The following is a 20,586-nucleotide window of genomic DNA, read 5'->3' as shown; positions in this document are numbered from 1 at the left end:
GAGGCAATTGCACTTGACGCACTACCAGCCGAATTGAGCGCTCCAGCGAGTGTGTGTGTGTGTGTGTGTGTGTGTGCTCCTTTCTTCCCCCGGTCCTCATGTCTTCCTCTATCGTTTCGGTTCCTTGGACTCGTTCCATTCAGCAGATACACATACAGCCACGCACATAGGGGTCGAAAGGTAACGATCTTCGATCTTGAGAAGCCCCGGAGGGTTGTGTTCTTGTGTGCGCCCCCTGTGTAATGCCGCTTGCGCGAGCGCGCGCGCTTACACACATTCCGTACACAAACCCCGAAACGTCGACCCGAACGAGCGAGCCGAACCCGAGCCGAGCGGTCTCGTGGCGTTTGCCGTCGGTTGCGGTGCGTAAACGGACGTACCAGCGCGCAATGTCGAATCGGTGTACTTTAGTCGAGATACGAACACGCACCGCACAGGATCTCGAGAGAAGGCGCTACCCCAGGGGAAGCGTAGACGCACGCAATTGAGCATTAGGTCGTGATTAGCGAGGCAGGGACGGTTGGGTGTGTGCGCACTTTGTGTTGAGTTCGAGCGCGGTAAAAGGGTTCGCAGAAGGGCCAACTGCCAACGAGTAGTAACATTAGCATGCGTTCTAGATAGGTGGTGATGCTTGCTGGTAGTGGCCCAGTGCTCTAGATTTCCTGTGCGATGTAAAGCACTTGCACTAGTGGCGTGGTGTGTCTGTGTGTCTGTGTGTGGTGTTACTATTGTCAAACGGTTTGTGATCGAGTTTGAGAACACAAGGAGAGATTTTCGGTTTGGAAAACGCGTCTGTAGGCTCTGAAGGCTCCGAAGTCATGATGTCACCGGAGAGCAATGGGGAGCAGGAGCTGGGATCGGTTTATCCGGTGGGCGGTGTCAAGTCGTCTCCGTCGTCCGTCATCCAAAGGATACGGTTTGCCAGTGTGGACGAGGATGCAACGAGCCACGGTTCGAGCGAGATGGGCAAAGTGCTGAACTACAGTGGCAGTGCATGCGCAAAGTTCGAAGAGGACGAGTATGACGGGGTGACGGCGCTCGAGTGTACGGCCGGAAGTGATCGAAGCAGTAGCAGCTGCACCACCGTGATGTACGGTGGGGTCGGTGACAGTGGCAGCAAGTGTGGCGATTCGATCGACAACAACAATAGTCCACTTAGTGGTAACAACAACAGCAACAACAACAATCGGAACGTTAGTGGTGCAAGTGGCAGTGTTGGTGGTGGCGCAATCATTCACAACAATAACAACTCGCTCAAGACTCGGCTGGGCGAGATGGACGAGGCAAAGTTTAGTGAGTTTAGCAAGTTTTTGGCGGATAGCGAGAAGGACGAAAGTATGGCGACCATCCTGGAGCTGTTGCACGGTGAGTGGCTTGAGACTTCTAATGGTTTCCATTGGTTACGCAATTTTGTGGTGTTGTGTAAGACTCGCAAGATCTAGTAGTTTGTAGATCCTTAAAGGGATTGAAAATATTGAAGATCACAGAAGAAAGACTATGTCAATTCAGTTTGTGGCTTAATATTTGGTTTTGGATATTACAAGTATCTGGATCTTCAATTTAGGGTTAGATGTCCTCCGTTTGAGGACCTTTGTTAATGAATAATTACGTACCTCAGTAATGTCTGAATGCAAGTTTCAACAGTTTCCAATGCTCATTCAATCAGAATGCGTCCAAGAGTGATTCTCAAACTTTGAAGAAATCCTCATTTTTACAGCGAATTCCACATCTTTTTGGATATGACGCAACCTAAGGAGTTCTAAATGAGTTCCAGGTAGAATTAGTTCCAGAAGGACATTACTTCTTACGAATAGCCTGGGGACTTAAGTGACTTAAATGAGATGTTAATCAAAACACCGCTCATAACGAACATCACAACGCAGTGTTCCATTAGAAAAATACTTTGTACACTATCGAAACCCATTTGTTCATTTTGTCCCCACACACAAACAAACAAAAAACGACTCCTTCGCTCCTATCGCTGATAAAAAATAACTCCCTCCCTGGCCAGCCTTGAGATGCGTTGGCTGTTTTTTTTTCATTGCCGGTGATCGTAAATTTAATTCTCACTCTCCATCTTCATCATCAACGGCATGAAGAGCAGCCTCCGTTTCATATGTTCTCTAGCATTCCCAACCATTCCCATGTACATGTTTGACGTCTTGCTCTGATTCTGCCACCAGCCACACTACCACGGCGTCGCAATATCGCGTCAACATAACTACGTTCGTTCGTTCGTTTGGAATTGTTCCCCTCGGTTTTTTCCTTCCTGCCCGCTTCCTAATCGCCTCCTATCCCATGATCTCGAGCATATTAAGCATATTCAAAAGACGCATTAACGCTGGACAGTTCCTTACGGGCGCAGTTGGCATTTTGGGGCCGAATAAACAGGCACCTAATAAAAGCAAGCACACACACACACAAACACACACGGACACACTTGTTCCGCAACTAAAGTGAAGAGAATAATTCGGAATAAAACGCAGGGAAGCAACATAACGAGCGGCAGATTAGAAGGGAAGTGGGGTGATGTTGTGTTTTTGTTCAGCCCTCGCTGTTCGCTGCTTTGTTGCGAAAAAAGAAGTGCTTAGGCATGAAATATAATTAATTTGAAGCAAACTCCACCAAAGATCGAGTCGCTTTCGAGAGCGCCAAAATGATCGGTGAAATGAGAAGAGGCTATAAAGTGGCAAACGAAACACAGACAAATGTGTGTGCTTTTTTTTTGCTACAGAATGATAGGGCAAACGTAGGGAAAAAATATGAAGCAAAAGGCAACATATCTATAGCCCGGAGCGTGATCGTGAGCTCGACGATCAAATAATTCGAATTTCGATGAGTGATGCAGAGAGACACACTGGCCCGCGGGAGCAGGCCACACGAACCCTTCCTTCGATCGTAAATTAATTTCTAATTGATTTTCATAAAAGTGATCTATCGCGCGATCGATGTTGTTTCTAGCCATTGTGTGTGTGTACCGAGCGAGGAGGGATACATATTGGAGTGTTTTTGTTTGTTCAATTCTTTCACCCTATTTTACTTACCATCACGCGTTACTTTCTTTCGATTTTGGACGATTTTTTTCTCTCCTCAATCGAATGTCATCTCGATTTCGTCTTCTTTCTCGTTGATTTAGCTACAAAAATCAACATTTCGATCGTTGGAAACATTGGAGAAGGTGGCACGCAGGCAGGTCGCGTTGCTTGTTGCCTTTTACGGCAGCGCCAGCCAGCATTTCAGCGTGTCCACTTGTTGTTTGTCTAGCTTCGCCTTTGACGTGAAGGATCACGGCGGCGGTCGAATTTCAAGCCACGGGATTTGGATAAAAACAACAACACGGCAGAGCCTTAAAAAGAAGGCTCCCGTGGGTACGTGGATCTCGCGGGGTTTTCAATCGAACATTGGACACAAAATTCCTATTTGAAATGTACGGTGCGCGGTTTGGAGGGGGCGAGGGATGAAGCAAACGAAGCAATAGTTCAAAAGCATATAATAACACAACATACGAATGAAATGAAATGAATTTCGCTCGCCGTACCGGCCGGGGAGTGGGGGAGCGAGCGAGAAATTGACATTAAGTATCGATGATAGATTGATTCAAGAGCGGGTGAAATAAGGCGAGATAAAGATGTGAAAAAAGGCGAGTCGAGGAGAAGAAGGCACGGCAAAGCCAAAAGGGAGAAGAACCGAAAAAAGACCTTTCGGTACGATCCTTGCTGTGGCTTTGGAAGATAAAAGTCTGTGTTGCGTGTGTAGCTTTGTGCTTGTTGAATTTTCGTCATGTTCACCTACACTTTGCCCTTACCTTCGCTTCGCCTTCCTAGATCGTAGGCACTTTCAGCGGAAAGCTTGTCTTGAGCAACTGAAAGATGAATTGGAAATAAACTCATCGAAAGGATTTTGATACCCCGAGCCAAAGTTTTGAGAAATAGTTTGCTCGTTCGTTTGAAATAGTTTGTAGGATGAGAGAAATATGAAAGGGAATTGGTGATACTGGCATTCCTGTTAGGTATGAATTGGAATTCTTCTTGTTGGATGGAAAGCAATGGGAATTTGAGGATTGCTTCGGAATAGTTTTTGATTTTTGGGGATTTGAATTATGTTTTATAATTTAATTTGATTTCAGCTTCGATTAGCTGTAATGTACATATCTTTAGTGGAAAATTGTTTTATTTTTGCTCTTATTTCTGATTTTTTTTGTGAATTTTCTCATGTTTTTTGTTTAATATTCATTTGTTAAATTAGTGTGTTTCTTCTATTTGTGATTATTATGTGATTATTTTATGTTTTTATTTTTATTTCGTAATTTTATAGTTAAATTTGTATCGTTTTGTTTTATCCTTTTGTTACTGGAATGCAAGTTTTGAGTATGTTATTTATAGCTTTAATTAACAATTATTTATTTCTTACTTACAATGCATTGCTGCATCTATTTAAATTCAATTATTGCATTAATTTGTTATCGAAATGAGCGAACTCTCTTTCTTCACACTTTACTTTCTTGGCAGCGAGTAGCGAGTATCAGCGCAACCAACAACCAAGTGCAAATTTGTCAACAAATCAGTGGGTAGGGCATAAGATTACACCACCTCCACCGCCTGAAACCACCCATCCATTCGCCCAACCACCCACTCGAAAAGGGGGTTATATTTTTGGGACATTTTCAGTCGCTCTTCGATCGATTGATCGACTTTTTCCCGTAGTTTTTTGGCGTTGCTCGTGTTCGTCCTCTCTTTTTTGGTTGGCTCGATTGACTCTTTGGGTCAGGTGATGAACGTTGCTATCGAAGAGGAAGTGAGAGAAAGAGCGTGTGTGTGTGTGTTTGTCTGTGTGCAACAAGTAAGGTTTCGCGTGGTGCTTGGTGAAGGAAAATTTGTCGTTGTTCTTACCGAAAATAACTGATCCGAAGATCACAATTTTAGAAATGGTGAAAGAGGTGAGAGGTTTTCATTTCAAATTCTACGACGATTTCGACCTGTGCACATGTGTGTGTGTGTGCTTTTGTGTCCGATGGCCTTGTTTAGAGGCAGTTGGCAATCGAGTTGGCAAGCGCAACGATCGCTGTACATGACTTTGTTTAGGATTGTATCCTTGAAAAGATAGATCAATCGTGCTAGACTCATTAGCGGTGTGTTAGCGGTGCACAGATACGTCGTTTAAATTGTTTGATTTACATAGATGATGCTTCAAATTTTAGATATAAAATTTCTCTCCTAGTTAGCGTTCAATTGTAGTTCAATAAAACCCCTTCATTAGGGGAAGCATCGTTCGACACATAAAGAAATAATTATCCAGCATATGGCCGACCGATCAGGGTTCAAAGGCCTTCACTCATATGGCGGCTGACTCAGTGAAAACATACATATATTCAGCATAGTTGCCTCATCTCCCTGCATGGTCCTAACCCTTTCACATATCTCCTCCGCATCACTTCAACCTCGAAGTGAAAGATTTTAATCGTACCGGGAACGAATTTCATGCTTGACTTGCCCGCGCTGAACGGTTGGAAGAAATTCTTGCTGCCCTCACTGATTCTGCGAACGTGCGGGAGAAACTCATTTTTATCAATTCTTTCCCCGCCCTGTACTGCCCTGTACTGTAGTGTAACTCAGATTTTTTACCCCCCTCAACACTAAACCGGGGAGGAAAACTGCGCTCAATCAATGAAATTAACCTTTTGACCCTTTTGGGTACGACGCTACACCCCGCTTTCGTTACGTTTTCCGTCGTCCCAAGTGCGCGCACACACACACTGAAGCGTTAAGAGTGGTTGTGCGACAGAAGCATTTTTCCAGCATACCCGCGGAAACCGCAATCAAACCAAATTAGTCACAATAAACCAATAAAAGCAGCGTGGCAGGGTAAACGACACAAAAAACAAGACAAAACAGGGGAAAAAATCAACGCACTGACCGCGAGCGCGCGCGCAAACGGAACGCTGAGTTGAGTTGAGTTTTTATTGGGAATATCGCGTCGTTTGCGGAATGTCAGCCAGCTTTTCACATTGGGCAGTGAGGGGGAGAGGGAAGAAAGGGCAGGGAGGGGAAAGCAAATCAAAGCGAATCAAATGCCGCATGTGCCAGTGTGCCAGCGTGACCATACCGTGGTCTAAAGTTTGACTTCACACTGTGTGTGCGAGTGGTGTTGTGAAGCGTTGTTTTCTCCTCACCATATCACCACACGCCACAGCAAACGGGCCAATACCGACGCATTGTCACTTCCGCTTTGGTGGCCATATCACAGGGGCAATGTTGCAGAAAGTATTACGCATTACCGTTTTATGCATGACATAGTGCCTTTTTTGCCTGAAAAAGGAGCCCCCCTCCCCCCGCCCATATGGGAGTGATTAGAATGCACGCGGTGTATGATCAGTTAGCATAAATTGATATAATGGTTCGGTGGAAAAAACGGCTACACAAGAGTGGGATGAATTGATTAGAGCGTTGAATTAATGGCAAGTCCAGATATGAGTCACGTATGGCATCCAGAAATGGTTTAAATTTGTATTTATTTAACTGAAAAGGTGGTTTAATAAACGCTTAACTCTGACGGACGCTTAAAACGCCTTAATGTATGCAATATAATGCAATATCGCAACAAAACGCCCTTTTTAAATCTTGTGTGTGCTGATATATTGGTTTTTTCGCATTTATGTTTGTAAATACTTTTATTTGTTTAAAATAAGTCGTATTATACATTACCAATCGCTCTCTTCATTTAATTCTCTACTATGTTTTATCTACGAGAATCATCTACGAGAAAACGAACAATAAACATGGTTCACACCACAACATCGTGGATCGTGCACGTGCCTGTTCATCAACATATCGATACAATAAATCCCTAGCTCCATACTCCACTGTCCTTCCTCCCTTCCCGTTGCTCCAAACTGTGTTCCACTTCTCTGCTCAGCCCCAAGAAGATGATGTCACAGCCCAGCATAACGTGAATTCACTTGAAGACTCACTTCCTGCCGGCGCTTAATCGATGGCAGCAGACCCGTGTGTGCTCCCGTGCTCGACCGACGCAACCGCAACAGAATGTGTTTAATATTCCACTTGCTTGCCCCGTACCAGCTCATCGTCAACAAAATGCATCGTTTTATGAAATTCATTCTGTTCTGTTGAAAACCAAAAATGCACAAGAAACGAATTCTTCTTCCCTGTGCGGGGCACACAGAAAATCCCGTTTCCGTTTTGGAAGGGGGGGGGGTTGTTTTTTTTTGGTTAGAAATGCCATTGTTTTAGCTGGCAAGTATTGGGGGGAGTTTGTGTGCGGTGCCTTATTGAAAATCTTCCGGTGATTTGGGTTGATTGATGGGCTGGTGGGAATAATTTAAACATTTTTAAAAACAGTTCAATAAGCTGTTTTTTTGTTTCGCTCTGCGCTGTAATTTTTGCATTGCAAGCACTTTTTCCTCTCGTATAATAAAGCACGAAATTGTATCGTTCTTAATTAGCACGAGCCCGAGTGCATAATTCAATCAAACCTAATAAAACCCAATCCCAACTGGTCTTTCATGGGAAAGGCAAGAAACATGATGCTGCGCTCTCTCTCTCTCTCTCTCTCTCTCTCTCTCTCTCTCTTTCTTTCTTTCTCTGTCTGTGGGTGATGCTTTCTTTGGAAATCAAAACATACGCTGCTATTGTTTGTGTGTGTTTATCCTTGGCCCGCAAGACAGGGCCAGAAGAGGGTCCATCCAGAGGGTCAATGGTCCTTATGGCTACGGAGGGATTCGATACACTTCCCCAGTGGACAGTTTAGGGTGAGGCTGAGGGTTCTCTTTTTGTCTTGTGCCCTGCTTGCCCTGTGCCTTCCTTCCCGCGCGCATCAAGTGGTTATGATTTTGCTGATGTGGCTCTTTCTTCTTTCATGCGTTTTTTTTCAACAAAAACATCAGAATATGGACCACAAAGTCACTTGATGCAATGGTGGCTGTTTGATGCTTGACTGTGTACCGAAAGGAGGGAAGGCGTGGTATTTGTGTGAGACTGTGCAAGAGACCACACAGGCGGGTTAATATTTTTATTGCTGCACAGTTTTGCAAACATATAATCAAACAGTCCTCATTGAAGATCGAATGATAGTTTGCTGGGCGTTTCTTTGTTGGAACGTTTCTGAAGCGTTTGCATGTTTTGGAATGTAACACATTAAATTGTTGAGAATTGGTTGATGTAATTGATTTTGTTATTTCTCTATTTGGTTCTGTCACATTTTAACGCTGTTTAATATGTTCATATTTCCCTTACTTCTTCATCTTCTTCCTTGTTGTATTTGTATTGATAGCGGTTATCTATTCCATTTTACTTATTTGCTTCTTTCTTTGAGGTTTCATTCTTTAATTTGTTGCATTTATTCAATTTATTTCATATTAAATGAGTTATTCATCTTGTTTCTTCTACTTATCCTTTGTTGAAATATCTTTGTTGATTGATCAACATGTTCCTTTTGTCCTGTATGTACTTATGTTCTTTTCTATTTCGTTTTACATGGTCGAAAAATGCCTTGTTGCGAACATAAAATTCATTCTTTCCTTTTTTATCATCGTAAGAGCGTTATAAAAATGTAGATCAGCATGTTACATGTTTATTTACTTATTACTTTTCTGCCCAACATCGGCCAAAGAATAAACACCCCAAACCACACCAAACTGGACACGGTTACTTGCCCAATTAACTTAAAGAGCATGTTAAAAACGAATGCTACAAATGACCCCAATAAGAAATGGAAACTGTTGTAGCCCTAGAAGCAGTAGATCCCGGCCAACCGAAGGATAAAACACACACACACACATACCGATCGATCAAACAAAAAGTCAATAAACAAATCTCGCACGATCGTAAAAAAGCGCCATAGCCAACATCCGTGGAGGTATCTCTCCGCGCCGAAAAATAAAATTGTCCGTCATGTTTTGTCCGCGCGGAGCGGCATGCCGAGCGCAAATAAGTAGATTAATGCGGAAGCTTTTAAGACGCTTCTAGTTTTGACCTCCTCCACCTCGCCGCAGTCCCGGCCTGGAGTGGTTTTCATCCTTTCATCCCTGCCAGAGGTCAGAGCGCGCGTATGTGTATGTGCCCACTGCCAAGCCAAGACCTTCCAAAGCGCTAGACCAAACCCCAGTTGACGCAAGGGCAGACACAGCGAAAAAAAAAATAATAATAAACCGGTCGCCACTCCACCGCAGTCTAGCAGGAATGTTTTAAGCCACCGTATCATTACGCCAAATGAAAGACGCCTCTCTCCCCCTTTTGAGCTTGAGCACCCGGCTGCGCAAGATCGGTGCGGGTTAAGGGATCGCGCGAAAGCGCCGCAAATTTGCCCCTTGGAAAAAATGGAGCAACCCCCGTTGGCAGTTGGCGGAAAAAGGAGAGTAAAATATATACCTTCCAACGCTGCCGCCACTGTGTGCGTTTTGAAGAATAAATGATCAGTTTTCGGGCAAAAGCTGCTGGAAGCTTTTCTGGGATGTGTAGCCGCGAAGCTCTCTAGCGCGAAGAGGAGCCTTTCTACTGCGGGGGAAGCGTGTGTCTTAAGACGTCTCGCGCGTCCAGCGCGGTGGTTCTTTTTTGCCTTTTGGCAAGTCACTTTTTATTTCTTCGTGTTGCTGGTGGGACACAGAGAAGGCAATACTTCGCTCGAAGAGAGAACAAAAAACACACCCCAAACCCGAAATCAATTTGAACTAGTTTAATGCGTTCGATAAATCAATCAGAAGAACCGTGGAGAAATATAATAATTTCGATAAATAATTTCATACACGCGTTTGTTGACGTCACGCGGCGGAGGGGTTGTGAAGAAGTTTAAGGGGGAGGGGGGGAGAGGATAATGCTTTAGCTCGATTGATGGCTTTTAAGAGAGTGGAGCAACCACCAAGCCTACTACTTATGCGTTTCTGTGTCCGTTAGATGTTTTTTTTGCTTTCTTGTTGTCTTGTTTTGTGAGCTTTTCCTGCCTTTTAAACGCCCCGCTTGCTACGTTTTTCCTTCGATTCAATGGTTTTTTGTGATTTGGCGTCAGCCTCAAAGGATCTTAAGCTCAAGCGCTGAAGTTTGAAAGAGTTTATTTCCAACACTGATGTTGCACCAATTTTCGACAAATTCTACAGAGAAAAAAACGGCAAATTTCTCTCAATCAATATTGAAAATGATAGAAAAACACTGATTTCAAACTTCAAAGCACAAATTACTTGCCATTCGTTCGATCGATCAAGATCAATGTGTGCCGGAGCGAGTTCTGCTCGAAGAATGGAGACAAGGCGCAAAGCGCATTAACAGCAAAGTAATTGTAATAATACAGCAAACCGCGCGGGTATAGCGCGTGTGCACGCGTGCCCAAAGTAACAACTACAGAGATCTATCTTTTCTTTCTTTTTTTATGGCTAATGTTTCGGCCCCCAGCCCCAGTAGTTGGGGTGTTGCGTTTTCAGAGATTATCATCGCTCAATTCCAGCCCAGCAGACTTTGACTATCCTCTTCCGCTCCGTCCGGCTTTTCCTTTTCCGAGCGTTCCAGCTCCAGAGAGGTCTGTTTCTTCAGCCTTCATTCCACGTCAATGGGTTCAGAGGGGGGGGGGGGGGGGATTTCAGGGGCTAGGTCACATATTTTACTTTTCGCACTCAAACTGTCTTTTCCTTGCCTCACTCATTTCAATCGCCACTGACGAGTCCCGCCAAGCATGTTCCGGGGGAGCTTTTTCTGGTACGCAGATTTCGCCTGTTGCCAATCTCGGTAAAATAACTTGTTACGTTTTCGAAACAGTTTGCTGTGTGGCGGTATGTGATTTTTTTACATACTCTTTGCGGAATCATTTGTCGTGTTTTTTGTTGTTGTTGCGTACAACATTCATGTTTTTTTGCTGATGTATTATTGTTCTTAATTTTTTGTTCATGACGCGTTTTGTTCGCGTCTAATCTTTCGGCTTCAACTCTTCCCAGCGCGAGTTGTTTTGGGGCAGGTTTTTTTGATGGGGGGTGAAGTAGACTGTTGCGCCTTTCGGGTAAGGTTGCCTTCACTATACTCCTCGGGATCGTCTATCATTTCTGTACCAACTCATTGTCCAGTTTCAGCAAGGCCCAAGTTCGGTCCGATCTATTTTGGGATATTTAAATCGGTCACCTTGCGCGGACGCAAATGATTGAGATAGGTGATCGGGTGTTGCTGTTGCTGCTGCTGTTGCTGCTGCTGCTCCTGCTGAGTTTCGATGTTCAGTTGAGCTTATTTTACTTCCTTCTTGATTTGTATGTGGTGTGTTTTTTAATCGATATTGAGTTATAGATTGGTTGTCAGTCAGCAAAAAGGCAGAAGCGGACAAGAAGCGGGCATGATAAATGTTCTTCAAGATTAAAAGAAAGAATAAGGAGAGCAAATTCATTTGAATACTCGGAGTAAAGAGTAGGAAAATGAAGTTAGTGAGAAAATAGTTGCAGATTTCTAAGAATTCTTATTAGTTCTAATTACGGAACAAGTATTGGGTTCTATTTTAACTGCATGGGTAAAAGTAAGGCTCAGCCCTCTACGTTACGCTAGCGTTACGCGTAACGCCAGTTTATCGCAAACCCAAGCATAATTTTTCAACGCCTGTTTAACCGCCGTGGATGAACTTATTAATAGATAATCATGTCTTAATATTGATTATTTTTATATGATAATTAGAAAAGCAAAAATACTTTAACAAACATAGAAAAGTACAGCAATCGCTATTGAAGATAAAACTCGTTGATAATTCATTAGTATAAATAAATTATAATATTAGTATTAAGCTTTCATTGTTAACAGCAACCAGAGTTGTAAAAAATTTAAAATTTAAAATTTAGATTTACAATAATAACAATTTTGAACAAGAAAATGGATTTAATTATAAAACATATGATTTATTTATTTACCCACCTATTGATAAAACAGGATATAGAAATTTTTAAATGTATTTATTAACTTCATTTATCGCTTTCAAAAAGAGCCCTCGTGCCTAAAGTAATTTTTGTTCAAAATGGCCTAAAACATAAATTGAATAGGTAATAATTTTATCTCATATATTTAATTTATTTACATATATTTTGAATACTTGATATTTTCTACTGTGAAATGTTATTCCTATTGAAAGCTTTAAGGGTGTTTAAGAACATCCAACTTTCAGACTATTTTTCATAAAGTAAAGTGCAGTAATGAAACATATTAAATTTGTTTTTTTTTTAATTTTTTATTTAAGAATTTAATCTCGTTGATATCAATTCATCTTAAAGCAATTAACTTTTTTTTCATCGCATTTTAAAATATTTTTTTTTATAAATTATGTACACTGATCGGGCGCGTGGTTGACAAAACTGTAATAAAAATTTCTGCTTGGGAATATTTTAAGGAATGTAAAGCTTCTGCAATGTAGCGTAGAGGGCTGAGCCTTACTTTTACCATTGAGAGACCGGCATACAAATCATAACCACAAATCATAAACGAAGCATCATTGAGCGAGAGTCACAGTGTTTGTGACTTTAACGCTTAAGAATCTTCTTTCAAATTCACCCAAAAAAAAAAGAGAGCGGAAGCCCGGGAACTCTGCTTGCATCCCGGGTTGGATGAAGATAATAAAGAATCATACGAAAACAATGAATTGATTGATGTTAAGAAACACACACACAGCGAACGAATGATTTGCGTTCGTGGTGTGATGGAAGGTGGAATTCTTCTACTCACCAGCGTTAAGCTGACTGGTATTAGTAGTAGTCGTTTTTGTTTTTTCATCTTTCTATTCAAATTTTTCCAACCTCAATCGTCATACGCACTGTTGTTTTGTTGTTGTTAATTCTTCTACCGAAAACCCTTTGCCTTTTGTGGTTCGCTGGACATCATTCCTTTTAAAAGACCGGGTATATCGATCGTTTATGTTCTGTTGTTGTTGTGATCATCATCTCTGCTTTTACGGAATATTAGATTAAAGGTAGCAACAAAGAAGAAGAAAAAACGTTACATTTCACCTAAAATTCAAATCAAGGGCCAGAGCAAAGGCACTAAGTGCCCAAGTGTGTCGATCGAGACGACGATGACGATTCGCCCCCTTTCGGTTCGATTGGAGCGTGTCGGTTTGGAAGAGTGTTCTACCGAATGAATGTGGATAAAAGAGGTGAGAAAGTATGGGGTAGAATAAAGGCACGATGATGAGGTCAATTGAGCTTGGATTTAATAGAGTGATGACGCTTGCTTTTTTTTTTGTTTCTTTATTTCATCCCGAGGATTTATTGCTTTTGTCGAAGGCAATGCTTTGGGCTTTCTATTTGAGTTTGAGGGTGTGTTTTTGGGTACAAATTAGAATGGATGGAGCGTTATTTTCTATAGAGCAACAACATATTACTGTTAGTGTTAATTAGTAGCAAATGAGAAGATTGAAGAATTGAATTGGCCGATTTAAGATCTCATTTTGTTATTTTATAAGAAAAAACAGGAATTGCTGCTTATAAAGACACACAAAAATAGAAACTCCTCTCCTCACCAACCGAATAATCCCTTCAAGTCCTCGCCCCCAATTGCTGCGTACAATAACAACTAAAGCTTATTGTTATAAATCGGGGTAGCCAAAAAAAGGAGACCAAAAATGATGATAAAGCGTACCATCCGAACGTCCAACTAGAGCCTTCTTCTTACAAATTTCTCAAAAAAAAAAAAAAACCCATACCCCTACAAAACCCGGTGGCCAACAGAGGAATGATCAGGATTGCGTACGGCGATGATCCTCAAGCTACCTCGTTACCATTGGCATATTTCTAAACACATAATTTATCATAAAAAAAGAAAGAAACCAAGCAACTTTTCCTTCCCAATAGAAGCTCAAGATGAGCTACAAGAAGAGCGAAAAAAATGAAATAAATGGCAGTATAATTTTGGAGGGAAGCTCTCCCCCGGTTTTTGAATATCGAGCGAGTGTGCCAAATATGGCATTGGTACTGGTCTAATCTGTGTTATTTTGTGGGCTCCGTTTGGTTGCGGTTCGCACTTGCGGTTCCCCGTGTCTTCCCGATCCACCGCTTATGCTTATCGATGGATGGTGGGGTTTCGCGAAAACCGAATAATTATGCTGCGGCCGGGTTGACCTCTTGGCCGGTTGTTGAAAGGTGAAACACTATTCCTATGGAAGCAGTAGTTTGTTGGAGCGAATTTTACAGCAAAATCGTATCTTAATTACAATAGGGTTTTTGGAGCGAACACATAGAGCATAAATGATTAGCTTAGCGCTTTATAAATCTATTTTTCATTTGTGCTCATCCTTGAATAAGTTCCACCTGTTCCATTGACGATGCCCATATAAGAACATGGGGCCGTGTTGACTAAATTAAGAAGACAGTCCTTTATCCTTGCTCTCCAATCAGTCTAACCCGTAACGGCGATGGTCCAGTACTTTAAACACCCTTCTACCTAGTGCTTTGGGTTGCTTTTACGTTCTTTCTGCGGCCAATAATATGTCAGGCCGGCATGTTTCGCACATTCGCCGGTTCATTGATTCGGACCGTTTCCATATCCTTCTCGGCTGTGACTTGCCATGCCCCATCAAAGACAGGATTGACAGCACGAACTGGTACAGCAGAAAGATTCTGCAGAAAAAAGCGCTCCCCTCACCGGAATGCTTTACCATTTCGGCACACTTTTCGGTCGTTCAAACATCCAGAACCCGCGCGCGCCAACCCCACCCAGGGGGAGCTAACAGAAAAATTCATATAAATTAATACATGATCGGCCCGCAAATGGGAGAGGAAGGGGATAAGGTGCAAAGAGTTAGATGATAGAGCAACCAGAAATCACCCAAAAGTACCGAGAAAACACACACACACACACTGAGATGTGGAACATGGTATTCGATTTTGTGAAGATTATGAAAGCTCCTGGAGGATCGCGTTGGCTGCTGCTGCTAGAGCGATCAACAGCCTGGCTTCGTAGAGCGTCCCGACATTTCAGATGAATTAAAATAAATCCAAAATGAAATGGCGAGCAAACTGGTATGGAAGGTGGTTTTTTTTTGCCGAGCAGGATTTTGTTGCGAGGAGTTTGTTTTTTTTTACCACATCTCTGACGAAATTCTGACATACCATTAGCATTGATTTCGCCTCACGTATTCATCAAAATACTGGTTTTCGGACGAAATTTAGTTTTTCTCTTTTCGATCACTTGACCACCTTCATCTCTCCCCCGTTTTGGTCGTTCCTATCCCACCAAAACCATGCTATACTTACCCGGGGCCGATAGTCAAGATCATGGTTAATGTAGCATTGTTTCTTGTTTTTTGTACCATTCCTTTTCGTAAAACGTTATTTAGAGTGTTCGGATTTTGGTTCGGAGCTTGTGTTTAGTGTTTTTATTACAGATTTTTACTCTTTTCCCCTCTCTCTCACACACACACATGCACGCACGTTACTCTGTTGGTGCCTTTACGTCCTTCACGGACAGGTCTCGGAGCATGAGTTGGCTAAACTGTGGCTCACACCACGTGCGCCTACCGCGCTGCCTGTTAGTGCAGGGAGCAGGGGGAACCACAATTGGTTTGTGCGAGATGATGATTAAACTAAAAATGAGAAGAAAAAAACACACACACAGCAAGTGTGAGCAAATGCAACATACAAACGTCAATAAAACAAAACAGACAATCGAAATATGTGAACTTGTGGAAATCGAATCGAAGATCGGATGTGAAGAAAGAGAGAGAGAGAGAGAGAGAGAATAAAAAAACGAACTGTACCAATCATAACCGGGCATACCGAAATACTGCGCGGCTCGGAATATTAACAAGCGTAATCGGCTCAAATGGCGCGGCAAACCGCGCCGCTGCGGTGGTTTAATCCTGAGCAGGGGGTTATTATTTTTTTTCGTATGGCGCACATTATTCGGGTGTGTGTGTGTTGAACTTGGGTCTGAGGTTTTTAGTTGATCGGTTTTTCGAGTTTCGAGCGGAAGTAATGTCAAGATTCTGATATGCTGATTGGTTGTGGAATTGTCGGGTATTAGTAGGTGCCGAAGGACGGGGATGGGAAGAAGGGGAGCTAGTTGCGTGCAAAAAAGGGCATACTGGTGGGTGCAAGGTTGGTCGGCACTTCGGTCGGCTAGAGGACTGATGATAAGAAATGTGCTTAGTAAGTGCCACCACGCGACATGAAGCAGGGCAGGCAGTTGATTAAATGTGTGAAGTAGATCACTTCATGAATCAGACTTGCGGGTTGGCGTCGGTAATCAATTTAAATTTCACTCTTATTTTTATTTGACTGTAACGCGACAGTTGGGTTGTGGACATGGTTGTCGGGTTTTGGGATGGCTAATCTTTAGCTTATTAGGCTTACGGTCGATTGGACGGGTCCGTTCCATTCATCATTTCGTTCAATTGTTGTGTGGGGGATCGAGATCTAGGGGCGCGTTGAGCTGTTGTGCACCATATAGAGAATAAACACCAATTTTTTTTAAAGCTTTTGATTCTCGTGGCATTGATTGTCCAAGATCAAAGCAAGAACACATGTCAATCGGTTATAAAAATGAACAAATTAAGATGAAATCAAAAACTGACTCTCTAATTAATTTAATAATAATTAAATTAAATACAATTTATATAATTATCCAATTTTATCAATAAAAACACATTATTGAATGATTCTGCCATTTTTGATCAAAATATATAATTACCAAAATTTTAATAAAACGACATCTCATAACGAGGTTCTACTGGTACACTCCACCACTCGGGATATCATCCACAACGTTGATCGCATTGCATACATTTAGGCGCTTAGCAACAAACCATTTCAAACGCCTGTACAACCACCTTCAATGATTGCTTTGTTGTTGCTTCTCTCTCTCTCTCTCCGCAGATAATTATGGGCTCATTCAACGATACGCTTCCGGTTACGAGTGCAAACACGACAAGTGTCAGTACGAGAACCTGCACGAACACTTCCACTGCCACGACACGTTCTGTCGGGGGAAGGTGCTGTACAAGAAGTACGAGATCATACGCCATCTAAAGTGGCACAAGAAGAGGAAGGAGTCGCTCAAGTACGGGTTCTACCGCTTCTCGTCATCGGACGACTGTAGTATACAGTATGGGGCGTGCCAGCATAACCACAAGCACACGCACTACCACTGCGTGCACGAGAACTGTGATAAGGTGTACATTAGCACGAGCGACGTCCAGATGCATGCCAACTACCACCGGAAGCACGAGGCGATCGTGAAGAATGGGTGAGGGTTTTAGGGTTGTTTGAAGGGTGTTAAGGAGTCTTTTTTATCGTTTTCTTTCTTGTTTTGGTCCTAGATTCCAACGGTTTCGGGCGACGGAAGACTGCAACACGGACTACTGTGCGTTCCGTACGCAGCGGACGACCCATTTCCACTGTCGGCGGGAGAACTGCAAATATACCTTCAAAAACAAAGCCGATATGGGTAAGACTTAATAGACAACATTCGTTTAAAGTAAATATTACCAATGCTAATATCTTCCTTTCATCTCTCCACAGAAAAACACAAAACGTACCACCTGAAGGATGAGATGCTGCTGAAGGATGGTTACAAAAAGTTCCTTAAAACGGAGGACTGCACCTACAAGGACTGTCGGTTTTCGCGCGTGTGCAATCACATTCACTGTATGCACGAAAACTGCCACTACGTGCTGCATTCGAGCGGGCAGCTGCTCAGTCACAAGCGCAAGCACGAGCGTATGGACACGGAGGTGGACTACAGGCGGTATCAGATGGCACGCAATCTGCTTTCCAAGTTTAACCAAAGCAAAGCGGACGCGGATGGTGCCAGATCGGGTGGAGAGCAGTCATCGACGGAGGTGCCGGAAGTGCGATCACCAGTAAGGGAAGAAGTGACAGCACGGTTATCACCGGAACCTACCACTAGAAGTCAGGAAGCAGTGGTTAAAAACCCTTTTCTGGATTTGCTCTCAGTGATGGCTGAGATTACGTTCCGTACGTTACCACTTCAGATGATGTATCAGATGCGGTTGCAGATGCTACAGCAGATGAGCTACGAGCAGATCTTCGCGTCGGAAAACGTAGAAATGCTACGAAATCTTTCGATGATGGGAAACATTGAAGAGGCTTACCTGCATCAAATTTACGGTGCTGTTATGGGTGTACCAGCGGTGGATTTTGCCAACAGCCAGCTACCAACTGCTGCTCAAAGCAGTGGACATGATAAGCCACCGCCAGCGAAACGGAAATACAAGCCTCAGGAAGCGACAAATCATGTAGAATCACCGGCCGATGTTCCGATGTACCTGAAGAGGGAAGCACTTAGCAGCACACCGCCACGTTCGAAACTTCTGTCCAATCCAACCGTTGACTATCGGTTGCTCAAAAAGGATGACTCTGTGCTACCGCAGACCTCAGCAACCACAGCGAACGGGAAACAATCCAGCTCGATCGATACGATAGTAGGCGGTGTGGCAGATCGTGATCGTGCGCTGCTAGAGACGGCCAATTTCCTGCAGTTCAGCTCGAGCAAAACGCTATTCAATCGTAAGCGTGGACGTCCCCGGAAGAACCACGTCATGGAGGTGTACAATAACGTGAGTTTCATGTCGCATGAAGTCAGTTGGGGGAAGCAGGTTCTACCGGTCTAGAGCAGCTCATGTACATTTTGTTACATTCACTCTGTTTTCACATCTTCTCCCCCTCTGTCTCTCTCTTTCTCCCTCTCTCTCTCTATTTCTTCTTTCACTGGATGTGTAACGTACTGTACAGGAAAGGCAACCTATTTTGTCTCTTCATTAACCCCAAGCGTAGAACATCTGTGTATTTGCTAACCACTCGATCATCATCATCATCATCATCTGTTAGTACACAAATCCTTCCTACTGGAGGATCACCTTCTAAAGAATCAATTAAATCCCCGCAAACAGTCATCACTGTGATCACTTTCCTGTGGGTCCGTACTGTGTGCCAGAAATAATACAACCGAACTTTCGTGCTTCGTCGTGCATGCCTTCTTCCAAACACCTGTCAACGGACCGCTGCGTATAGGTACAAGACTCGCCGCAAGCCATCTTCACTAGCTTCAAGCTGGAAAAGAGTGATGCCAGAGCGACGGTTCCAGCGGAAGTACAGACTCACGGTGTGCCTGGTACGACGGTTGCCGAGATGGAACGGAATGGAGGGCTGGAGACGGGTCGGACAGGTCCTTCTGCCGGTGGAATTGCTCCTAAAACTCATCCACAACAGTACGTGGGGGCAGGTGGATCCAGCTTCTTGGGAGCGGCGCATCTGAGCGGGCTGGATTCGGCATCAATCTTTGGCAACTTTTCCCAATTGCTGGAGCGTCATATGCGGGAGGTTAATCAGGAACCTTCCATGATGCAGAACGCTGAACTAAACCCACCGGAGAAGGTTTGTAGGGGTCTTTGGTTGGGTACTGAATCTCTCTAATCATCTCTTCTTGAATCTCTTCTCCTTAGTCTCGCAATCACCTAAAGTGTGTCGTCTGCCAGAAGCTGTTCGAAACGTTCGCGGACATCAAGAACCACGAATGTCGCGGTGATCGTGCCGCGCTGGAGAAACCTTTGCTCGCGTTTCCGCCAGCGCTTCACACCGGTCAGCCAGCGCTGTTGGATTACCGTAGTCAGAGCGCTTTTCCCGGCCCGGAACCACCACCGGAAGGTTCTTCGTCATCAGCTCGCATTGGAGGTGTTGGATCTTCTTCGATGATCACCGCTGGTGCAGCCCTACAACAGTCGCGCGATTCTGTATCACTGGTCAAAACGGCCGGTACCTTCTTTCCGGATGTAAATGCAAACAAACTCAAGTACGCGTAAAGAGTGTGTGTGTGAGAGTTGGTGCGTATATGTGTACGCTTTGTAATGGGGCTGTTAGCTTTGAGGCTTACTGAGGTATTGTTGTTGTATATAGAAAGCTTGGAGCTTGGTTAACCGTGTAGCCTTGTAACATACTGTGTCATAAAACGAAGATATACCGTACACGGGAGAAACAGACCATAGTCAGCCATAGAGGAAACACTCAAGTGCTCTGTACTGAAAAAAGTATACAATTTTAAGGTTATGTAGTGTAGATATTCCAAATGTGACTGAAAGTAGACAAAATGACAGGCCATGTGAGTGCTATTGAGTATTGTTTAGAGAAGGAATGTTTTTTTGTATGTGTAGCTGCTGCCGGTAGAGTATATAGATTGGATAATAAATATTTAAAATGACGAAAGATAACACAAGGAATTCAAAATTGTGTCTTTGATGTCTTTTTATAGACGAGAATGTGATAAACCTTCTACAGAAAGATGATCTGTAGTTATCACTGATTGATGACAAACTATGTCGCTGATAAACGTCACGTTATCGTACCAGCAATCATGTAAGGTTCTGCCTCTGACACTTAAACTACAAAAAAATCCACAAATTCTTCGTACCCAACGCAGCACATTCTTTACATTCCATCACTTCCCGTACGATTAAACCCGGACTGCCGTTCCGTGTTCTTACTGGCGCGCGACAGGTTTCAAAACATTCCAAAAAAGCAGCTCAAAAACTGCTGCCGTCGCCGAAGAACGCAATCTCCCGCGCACTAAAGCGAGCTTTGCGCATACGCGGTACGCGATGGTTCAAATATTTGCA

General features: G+C 43.4%; 1 protein-coding gene across 1 annotated transcript; it reads left to right on the top strand.

Moving 5' to 3' along the window:
- The first annotated feature begins 392 nt into the window (after window positions 1-392).
- On the top strand, window positions 393-20,190 carry LOC3292001 (uncharacterized). Its single transcript, XM_061656775.1, has 6 exons — window positions 393-1,365; window positions 16,832-17,201; window positions 17,275-17,402; window positions 17,477-18,534; window positions 18,989-19,351; window positions 19,420-20,190. The coding sequence occupies exons 1-6, from the start codon at window positions 819-821 to the stop codon at window positions 19,774-19,776; spliced, it is 2,823 nt and encodes a 940-aa protein (XP_061512759.1). The 5' UTR covers window positions 393-818; the 3' UTR covers window positions 19,777-20,190.
- Window positions 20,191-20,586: the final 396 nt, after the last annotated feature.

Source organism: Anopheles gambiae, chromosome 3 (assembly GCF_943734735.2).
Source record: "Anopheles gambiae chromosome 3, idAnoGambNW_F1_1, whole genome shotgun sequence".
Taxonomy (NCBI): Eukaryota; Metazoa; Arthropoda; class Insecta; order Diptera; family Culicidae; genus Anopheles; species Anopheles gambiae.
The sequence above is the reverse complement of the archived record's forward strand: the minus strand, read 5'-3'. Positions and strand labels throughout refer to the sequence as shown.

What these genes read in the sequence shown, in the direction of transcription:
- LOC3292001 (XM_061656775.1), top strand. Translation starts at nt 819, where the DNA reads ATGATGTCACCGGAGAGCAATGGGGAGCAGGAGCTGGGATCGGTTTAT. An exon ending in TCATGGAGGTGTACAATAAC is followed by an intron (nt 18,535 to 18,988) that starts GTGAGTTTCATG and finishes CGCTGCGTATAG; the next exon opens with GTACAAGACTCGCCGCAAGC. An exon ending in AACTAAACCCACCGGAGAAG is followed by an intron (nt 19,352 to 19,419) that starts GTTTGTAGGGGT and finishes TCTTCTCCTTAG; the next exon opens with TCTCGCAATCACCTAAAGTG.